The 10,075-nt window shown below is 43.0% G+C and overlaps 1 protein-coding gene across 1 annotated transcript; it reads left to right on the forward strand.

Annotated features, from left to right (window-relative positions):
• Positions 1 to 1,074: 1,074 nt before the first annotated feature.
• On the forward strand, positions 1,075 to 3,531 carry LOC139448498 (toll-like receptor 4). The gene has a single exon (XM_071230044.1). It carries the CDS (start codon positions 1,075 to 1,077, stop codon positions 3,529 to 3,531), a length of 2,457 nt encoding a protein of 818 aa, XP_071086145.1.
• Positions 3,532 to 10,075: the final 6,544 nt, after the last annotated feature.

Below are 10,075 nucleotides of genomic sequence, written 5' to 3' on the forward strand. Positions count from 1 at the left end.
CATTCTTTATACCATATGTCTTCTTGGTGCTTTAAACTGACCTAGTGTTTACATCAAATGCTGTATTATCGCACACTGCTGACAAGTGTCGGTTTACACAAGATAATCAATTAACACAATCATGTCGTTTTGATCCCACACAGACAAGGAATCCCAAAGCTCTGTAACGAACAACCTAACATAACCAAATATCATTTTTATGAATGTTGATATGCTTGCGTCCAAAATATACAGGGGCTATTATATCTGTAACGATAGTATGCCCCAAACTTTTTTGATTTTGCTTTACACCTTAGTCGGCAATGTAAAAGCCATATAACGGCAGCCTGTCTTGTCCAGACAAACCTGCGGCTGAAATTATGAACAAATTTCTATCACGTTGGGCGACAATGACACGTAATCAGCCAAATCAGTAAATTGTGCTTCGTACTTAAAGTGAGTGAGTGATTGAGTGATTGAGTGAGTGAGTGAGTGAGTATGGTTTTACGCTGCTTTTAGCAATATTCCAGCAATATCACGGCGGGGGACACCAGAAATGGGCTTCACACATTGTACCCATGTTGGGAATCGAACCCGGGTCTTCGGCGTGACCAGCGAACGCATTAACCACTAGGCTACCCGACCGCCCCGCTTCGTACTACACTAAAGGAATGCTGAGGACTGTCCCGACATGTGTCCCCCCGAGCATTTCATTTATTCTAGGGGAGATGTTATACATTCTTAAGTAAATACAATACAAGTCATCACAACATTGATGGTCACAGGTGGCCCAATCGTCTAAGGCGCAACGATTCGCTGTGCAGAGTTGCGTCCCTTGGGCACACAAGAAAAGTATGATTGTGGGTTCGAATCCCGGTTCGCTCCGATTGTGTGTTTAGGTACGTCAGCACCATACCCGTGCTCGTGCGAAGAGGTAAACGTCTGAGACCTGCATCACTTCGGGCTTTCCCCCATGACACGCCGTGATATAACTGGAATAATGTTAAAAGGGGCGTTAAACCCAACTCACTCACTCACTTCATAACATAGACTGTAAATAAATGACTTCCTATTCTTTCTCAGGCGCAAGAGGAAATGGAGTGGCTAACGTTTACACAGAATGTGCATCGGCACCTCTTACAGCACCTCTTACGGCACCTTTTACTGATACATATGATGGTGACTGCCAGTGCTGACACCTGTCTAGTGAAGAACCAAGTTGCCAACTGCAGTGCAAGAGGTTTGACTTCCGTTCCATCAACATTGCCTGAAAACATAACAACGTTGTTGATGGCCGATAATAAACTGGTGGACATTGCAGGATTTGCTTTTAAAAAATACGCACATTTGAAGCACCTTGATTTGTCTAATAACCAGATCAAGCGACTCAACAATAACTCGTTCTATGGCCTTACAAGCTTACAAAGTTTACAACTTGAACGCAACCATCTGAATCTGTCACGCAACGCATATCCCGCACTATGTTTCTCGGGACTGGTGTCACTTCAGAGGCTACTGATTGGGAACAATGTTGCCATTGAATGGTTCTTAGACCCTCAAGACTCATTTGACTACCCCGATGAAGCCATAGGACAGCTTGAGGCATTAGAAGAATTGTCAGTGGATGGTTTACCCAATGCTATGTTTGGAGTGGGATTTTGTCACCTGCACAGCCTAACATATTTAGATTTTAAGCTGTGTTATATTAATTACGTCGAGGAGGGCATGTTTGTCAATACACCTAACATCACCTTTCTTAGTATGTCTAACTGCCATATCTTCGATGTCCACAATGAATCCTTTGCAAAACTACCGCACATTGACACACTAGATCTATCCGGAAACACAGAGGTGGGTTTAAATGTAACACACATATTCCATGGTTTGAGAGACACACAAATTAGAGTTCTTATGTTAAGCAGCATATATCCCTCATATTCGATTTGTGTTGTCATACCCTCTGATTGTTTGCGTTATTTGTTCAATACATCAATCAAGGAGTTATATCTAAATCATAATGATATTAGAAAACTTGAACCTGGGGCGTTGGATTATTTTCCACCAAGTTTAGAAATCATTTCTCTTCGAGACAATAAATTTACGTTTGGTCATTACATTTTTGAACTTAATAAATTAACAGGACTAAGGCGTATAGATCTCAGTGACAATGTCGTGGGCCATTCCAATTTTCCGCTTGAAGGCAATGGAATATATAGTATTCCTTGGATACCGTCTTTTCCCTTGCCACCAAATCTAGAAGAAATTGTCCTCAGAAATATGATTATACATGCAGAAATCCCATCAGTGTACTTCTCAAAGAACAGACTCAGATCCCTTGATGCTTCTCAAAATGGGGTTTCCGTCTGGCGGGGACCTGTTTACGGACTCAAGAATTTAGAAACTCTTGACTTGTCATCAAATTATTGTTCAAAAGTAATTGCAACCTTTTTCAACAGTTTTATAACTATTCGCATTTTGAATGTTTCTAATAACTATTTGGGAGATGCCCTCAAAGATCTCAAATTCACTAGAGTTTTTAGTTCACTGACAAGGCTTGAAGTACTTGATCTGTCTGCTAACAGATTCCGTATTTTGCATCCAACATTTTTCAAACATAACAGAAACCTGAAGTATTTGAATCTAAGCCAGAATGCAATATCAAATCTCGACTTAGACGTAGGAAAGATAAATCTCACAATGGTGAACCTACAGATGAATGAAATAAGGTACATAGCCAAATCCACGCGGGATATGTTTGATGCCATGGACATGAAGAATCACTTAACAGTCGATCTGTCAGATAACCCTTTAGACTGTTCTTGTGACCATATTGACTTTTTGTTGTGGATATTGAAAACGAAGGTTAATTTACAAAATGTTGGCACTTACACGTGTGTTAATGAATTCGGCAAACGTATGCTTTTGGACAAGGGTTTCATTAAGTCAAAGAAGGAAACCTGCAAATCCTATGCTGGTGTAGTTATTGGTGGATTATGTTCTGTCGTGTTTTTCTTGTCCGTCTCAGTCATTGGACTTGTGTATAGGTATCGGTGGAGAATCAAGTATCTGTATTACATTGTTAGGGATCGGTATAATTTTCACAGACGTCAGGATGATGGCGAAAGACAGTTTATGTTTGATGCTTTCATTTCCTACGCAAATGAAGACCTTGGCTTTGTCGACACACTGATTAATAACCTTGAGGGTCAGGGGAAACGTCTGGTTGTTCACCACCGGGACTTTCGTCCCGGAGAACCCATTGGTGCAAATATTGTTAATGCAATTCAGACTAGCAGGCACACTGTCCTGATACTATCAGGTAGTTTCCTTGAGAGCAACTGGTGTCGTTATGAGTTTGAGATGGCTAGAATGGAGGCAGTGTACGACTCTAGAAGTGTCCTTGTCGTTGTCAAGATTGAAGACGTGTCATCTGCTGCCGTACCCCGAGAGCTGCTCTATCTGATGAGGTCGGACTCGTACCTGGAATACCCTGATGATCCTGAGGATCAGGCGATATTTTGGGTGAACCTTGGAGAAGCTGTCAGCAACTGATATATCCCCAGATGTACGGGGACGTAATCTTATCTGAACAAACAGAAACTCACAAGAGTTGCGTCCCTTGGGCACGCCATAAACACATGATCGTGGTTTCGAATCCCGGTTCGCCCCGACCATGTTTCTTGGTTTCTCAGCATCACACCCGTGCTCGTGGTCTTTCACAACAGACCTGCATCACTTCAGGCTTTCCTCCCAGTTTAAGCTGATATAACTGGAATACTGATCAAAGCGGCTTTAAACCCAGCGACCTTACCTTATACATAGTTGATATCATTGTGTGATAAATAGTAGGTTATTCTGTTGTTTGATAAAGAATAGTTTTGAAGGGATTATCTGTCTTTATTTCAATGCAAATGTAATAACATGTCCGAGACTACCAAGTAATCCTACGCTGATTGGCCCCAGTTGTACATTGCATATATTGTACTTATACGTCACAGCTGTGTATTGCATATATTGTACTTATACGTCACAGCTGTGTATTGCATATATTGTACTTATACGTCACAGCTGTGTATTTCATATATTGTACTTATACGTCACAGCTGTACATTGCATATATTGTACCTATACGTCACAGTTGTACATTACATGTATTGTACTTATACGTCACAGTTGTACATTACATGTATTGTACTTATACGTCACAGTTGTACATTACATGTATTGTACTTATACGTCACAGTTGTACATTGCATATATTGTACCTATACGTCACAGTTGTACATTACATGTATTGTACTTATACGTTACAGCTGTATATTGCATATATTGTACGTATAGTTATTTTTTCACAATGCCATTTTCCAAAGATGCTATTGTTTAAATGTCATCGCGAGAGAAATGACCTTGAATTTTATATTCCCACTCATTGTTGCTTTGAATTTTGTTGGTTAAATGTAGTCTTTACATGTACATGTTTTCTTTGGCAAAATAAAGTCACTATCTCTTAAACTTTCATTTTTGTTCTAATTGCACGCCACAATAGGAAGTAAAACCTTAACTTTGTAACTTTATGTACTGAACCGCAAAAGAAACGTCAACATGGATAGATATATGAGAAACCTTATTTGTCCAAACACTGAAAACATACCTTGAGAAATATTAAAAAGATGAAACCTAGCATAACTGATAATCAAGGTTGAAATTCAAGTGTCAAATGTTCTTAAAGTGAAACAGAAAACTTGTAATGCCTTTTTCTCAGAGACAAGTCAGTATCTCGTGTGTCTACCATGTGCATTGATGACTGCCGTGCAACGTCGATACATGGAATGGATGAGGCGGTTGATGAAGGCCATAGGCACGTGAGCCCACACTCTGAGGAACTCCTGACGCAGTACAGCTGCAGTTGTAGGCCTTGGTCGGACGTCATTCAGCCGTCTTTGAATCTCGTCCCATAGGTGCTCAATGGGATTTAAATCGGGACTGAGGGAAGGCGACTGCATGGTTCTGATCCCATTCTGTTGGAGGAAGTCTCTTGTTGCTCTCGTAGTGTGGCACGGGCGTTATCATGCTGAAATCGTAGATTAAACGAGACTTACCTGTAAGTTGAAGGTTGATATAGATTATATGAAATAATCACAAGTAGGAGGGATCACGTGAGATAGCGAGAGCGAACCAGGCGTCAGACTTTAAAGCGTTGGAAACCCTGTAAATAGCAGGGTGGGTAACTGTATAAGTTCGGGAGGGCACGTGATCCCTCCTGCTTGTGATTATTTCATATAATCTATATTAACCTTCAACTTACAGGTAAGTCTCGTTTAATCTACGATTATATTTCAACCAATCACGACGTAGATCGTGATCACGTGAGATGTTTAAAGCACAGGTGTTTCAAACAAAGAACAAATGCTGAATATAAGCTGACAGCTAGTTTAATTATAATATGCAAATATGAACAAATGAAACGTCCAAATTGGCAATCTCAAACAACCACTTGCAAGTCTATGTACTTCTACTTCCAAGGCCTTGGAATGTGACGAGTCTCCATGATTATATGTTTAATAGTTCAGCTGTTGTCGAGGATGGCCAATGCGAACGTATTGTCAGTCACTGGTTTGTTGTAGAACTTGGAGAAAGTCGCAGAACTACTCCACCCTGCCGTTTTCAGTATAGTCTGAAGCGGCACAGAATGTCGTAACGCGGCACTAGTCGACGCCATTCTTGTACTGTGTGGCGTGAACGTATTCATGTCTATGTCACTCAACTGAAGCACCTGCTTGATCCAGCGTGACACGGTATCTTTACTTACAGCCTTATGCGGCTGTGTGTAGCTAATGAAAAGCTGATTCTCACCGTTCCGCATGGGAGCTGTTCTGACAAGGTATTCCTGTAATACCCTAACGATACACAGACTACTGTTCGGCGTGTATGCCGGCAGAGTGATCTCCGCCTGGTGCGACCCAGGTCTCGACTGTTTGATCAGGCTACCAACTCTGAACTTACAACAACTACTGAACAAGCTAATATCTCTAACATCTAATAGATGAACAGTTTGCAGTCTCTGCCCTGACAATAGCGCAATCAAAGTCACAGTTTTAAGTGTCAAATCTTTCAACGACAGTTCCTTCAAAGGCATCAATGTTTTAAGATAACCTAGAACAACACTGGTATCCCACGTCACTGAGTTTCTGGGCAGTGAGGGGCGAGTCTGAAAAACTCCCTTCATGAAGCGGTTAATGAGAGGATGAGATCCAATGGTGACGTTATCTGCTGATATAACACAGGACAGAGCGGATCTGGCTGTGTTAAGTGCACTGTAACCAAGGTTGTGTAACTCATAGAGTTCCGTCAGAAAATCTAACACCTCGGTCACAGATGGACACAGCGTATCAATTTCCCTTTGATTACAAAACGCAACCCATCTCTTGATGTATGTGGAGTACTGGTCTCTAGTGGATTTGCGCCAGGATTGGAGGATAACACTGGCAGCTCTGTCCGAAACTCCTCTCCGTGTAAGAGATTGCCTGATAAGGGAAACACTGCAAGTTTCATTCTGTCGAGAGAGTGTCTCGCCTCCTTGTTGTGTGGAAGGCGTAGGATCTGAGAGACTGGTGGTAGTATGACTGGTGGATGGATGAGGAGTCTGAGGAGTCTGGAGAACCATGGTTGTGTGGGCCACACTGGGGCCACTAGTAGTCCTCTGGCTTGGTCTTCTTCCACTTTCTTTATCACTGCATTCAGGATGCTGAAAGGGGGGAAGGCGTAGAAGTGAGTATTCCATGCAAACGTAAAAGAGTCAATGGCACATGCATCTGGGTCTGGCTTCCAAGAAGCATATTTCTCAAGTCTAGTATTAAGTCTTGAGGCAAACAAATCTATGTCAGGTTTTCCAAATACCCTACATATTTCACTGAACACTTCATCAACGATGTACCACTCAGTATTGTCTTTCATTATTCTAGATTCTCGATCCGCAATCTTTACCCGGAACATGGCACGCACTTAACCACAAGTCTCGCTGCAGACCCCATAGCCAAGTGTCTCTTGCGAGGCTGTCAAGTTGTGATTTCTTACCACCCATGTTGTTGATATAACTGGCGGCCGTGGTATTGTCAATCATTAGTTTCACATGACAGCTGGATTCTAGGGAACAGAATGTCCGCAGTATCAAGAAGGCCGCAAGTAACTCAAGGTAGTTTATATGTTTAACGGTTTCATCACGTGACCACCGGCCGCCGGTGGACTGTTTCCCGCGGGCCCCACCCCACCCGGTGTCTGACGCGTCTGAGGTCAGGGTAATTACCGGAGGTGCGACACTTATCGGCTTGCTACTTGTACACACATTATCTACCCACCATTGTAGATCAGCCGTTTGATCTGTGGTGACTTCTAATACCTTGTCAAAATTGCCTTTCGCGTTTCGAAGAGCGTGTGACTTGCCGTTGTCAAGGCGACGGAAGTTAAGGGGGCCTAATCGAACTCCGGGAAAGCACGCTACCATGTAACCAATCACCTGGGCTAGTTCCCGGATCGAACACAACTGTTTCTTGAGTAATGCTTCACAGGCTTGTTTCACGAACTGAGCTTTAGATGGAACTGGAGAAACGGTCATTGATGACGAGTTGATGACAAAACCAAGAAAAGTGATTTCCTGTGTAGGTGACAGTACCGATTTTTCAGGGTGTAAAACAAAGCCTAGTTTGGTGAACAAGACAGCATTTTCCGAAACAAACGTTGAACATTCTTTCTTATCATCACCAACGATGAACGAATCATCAATGTATCCGACATTAGTATGTCCCCGTGTTCTCAGAAATGAAAACGGCACTCTAAGTAATTTTGTGAAGTATCTAGGAGCACAACTAAGTCCATTTGGCAGAACAGTAAACTGGTATAGCTGACCTTGCCAGAAGAATTTAAGGTATTTCTGATGATTTGGATGAACAGGCACAGTGTAGTAGGCATCTTTCAAATCTATCGATGCCATGTAACAGTCCTTACGCACTAATGAGATAGCAGCTGTAAGGCTCTCCATCTTGAAATGGACATACATGTAGTCTACACTTCCATTTAGTTGCTTCAGATTCAGGATAAGTCTGTATGTCCCGTTTTTCTTAAGTCTAATGAAGATTGTGGATATGTATTCACCATGTTCACGACATGATGGAACGATAACTCCCTTATCTAAAAGTTTAGCGATTTCTCCACCTATGATGAAATGTTCTTGGGGTGAGAAGCTAATTTCTTTGGGAATATGCGACTGGACGGGCAACGAAGTAAAGTCTATGTAAGAACCAGTTACAGTCTGCAAGATAAACGGGTCTGAAGATAGTTCTTGCCAGCTCTGAACGTGAAATCGTAGTCTACCCGCAACAAATACATTGTTTGGTATATTGAAAGTGCTCACCTCTCTTGGGGTACCAGTTAGTGAAACTATTGGTTGCGGCGACGTGCCAAATGAGGTATGGACTTCATCAATGTACCGAGCTGCTGTGATACCCTTGGACCCTTCCCTGGACCGAATTTCTGGAAGACCACAGGGCCGACCCTCTGTGCAAGACCAATTCCACCACACACCATGATGCTCGGACCACCCCACGAGTCTCTCTCAACAACACAAGCATCCGAATAACGTTCCCCACGGCGTCACCAGGCTCTCTCTCTGCCATCTACTGTTGAGATACAGTAACGGCTCTCGTCTGAGAAGGGGACTCTTCTCCACTGCTGGTGGCGCCAATGCTGGTGCTGTGTTGCCCACTGAAGACGGCCCCGGCGATAATGTGGTGTCAGAATGGGTCCTCGGTGTGGCCTGTGACAGTGGAGGTGTCGGCTCTTCAATCGTCGACGCACGGTGTGGCAATGATGAACAATGAATAGGTTTGTGAATGAAGACATCTAAGCCAGCAGTCAATTTGGCTTTGACAACTGTCAATGGTGTGGTTCAATGTATCCATTGCACGCGAATTCGAATGTACATTAAATGTCTTAGCAATAGCAACTTGTTAATTTTATTTATTTCTAGTATATAGTAAAGATCCAGACCAACCTTTAATATTTTGGGGAGAGATAGTGGAGGGATTTTGAGTTTTACTGGAGACAGAATATTATTTCGGATACTGCTTCATTATTTTCTGTGGGGCGGTTGGGTAGTCTAGTGGCTAAAGCGTTCGCTCGTCACGCCGAAGACCCGGGTTTGATTCTCGACATGGGTACAATGTGTGAAGCCCACTTCTGGTGTCCCCCGCCGTGATATCGTTGGAATATTGCGTAAATGCGGCGTAAAACCATACTCACTCGCTCACTCACAATTTCTGTGTGTCCCGTGAAGTTGTATTTCTGGAATATTGCTAAAAGAGCCGTAAAACCCAACTCACTCACTCACCATCAAATTCCTGTTAAGAAATGTTTTGGTAAACGTTCAAAGGGATCAACTAAATGTGACACGTTGCTTGGTAACGTGATGCGTGATGCTACCCCTTACTATGACCTGTACAGGGAGTTTTCACACATCCTTACTCACTTGGTTGACATCATGACGTCGTACATCAACGACGCGGGTCAATGCTCATGATAGCGACCACTTGATTGTCTGGTCCAGATTAGATTGTTTACAGGCCACCGTCGTATGGCAGGCAAATTGCCGGGTGCGGGGTTATCAACAAACAAACATTTACTTTTTATGTTTGTGACTGGCGGTTGATACCCTAGTGTACCAGGGCTAGTGTACTGGGTCTAATATGCCGGGTCTAATGTTCCAGGCTTGTGTGCTGGAGCTAGTGTACTTGGTCTAATATGCCGGGTCTAATGTTCCAGGCTTGTGTGCTGAAGCTAGTGTACTGGGTCTAATATGCAGGGTCTAATGTTCCAGGCTTGTGTGCTGGAGCTAGTGTACTGGGTCTAATATATGGGGTCTAATGTTCCAGGCTTGTGTGCTGGATCTAGTGAACCAGGGCTAGTGTACTTGGTCTAATATGCGGGGTCTAATGTACCAGGCTTGTGTGCTGGAGCTAGTGTACCAGGGCTAGTGTACTGGGTCTAATATGCAGGGTCTAATGTTCCAGGCTTGTGTCCTGGAGCTAGTGTACTGGGTCTAATA

This window comes from Haliotis cracherodii, unplaced genomic scaffold, assembly GCF_022045235.1.
Source record: "Haliotis cracherodii isolate W230 unplaced genomic scaffold, xgHalCrac1.p SCAF_7, whole genome shotgun sequence".
NCBI lineage: Eukaryota > Metazoa > Mollusca > Gastropoda > Lepetellida > Haliotidae > Haliotis > Haliotis cracherodii.

Excerpts from the sequence above, each read along its gene's own strand:
- LOC139448498 (XM_071230044.1), top strand. The coding sequence starts at position 1,075 with ATGGAGTGGCTAACGTTTACACAGAATGTGCATCGGCACCTCTTACAG.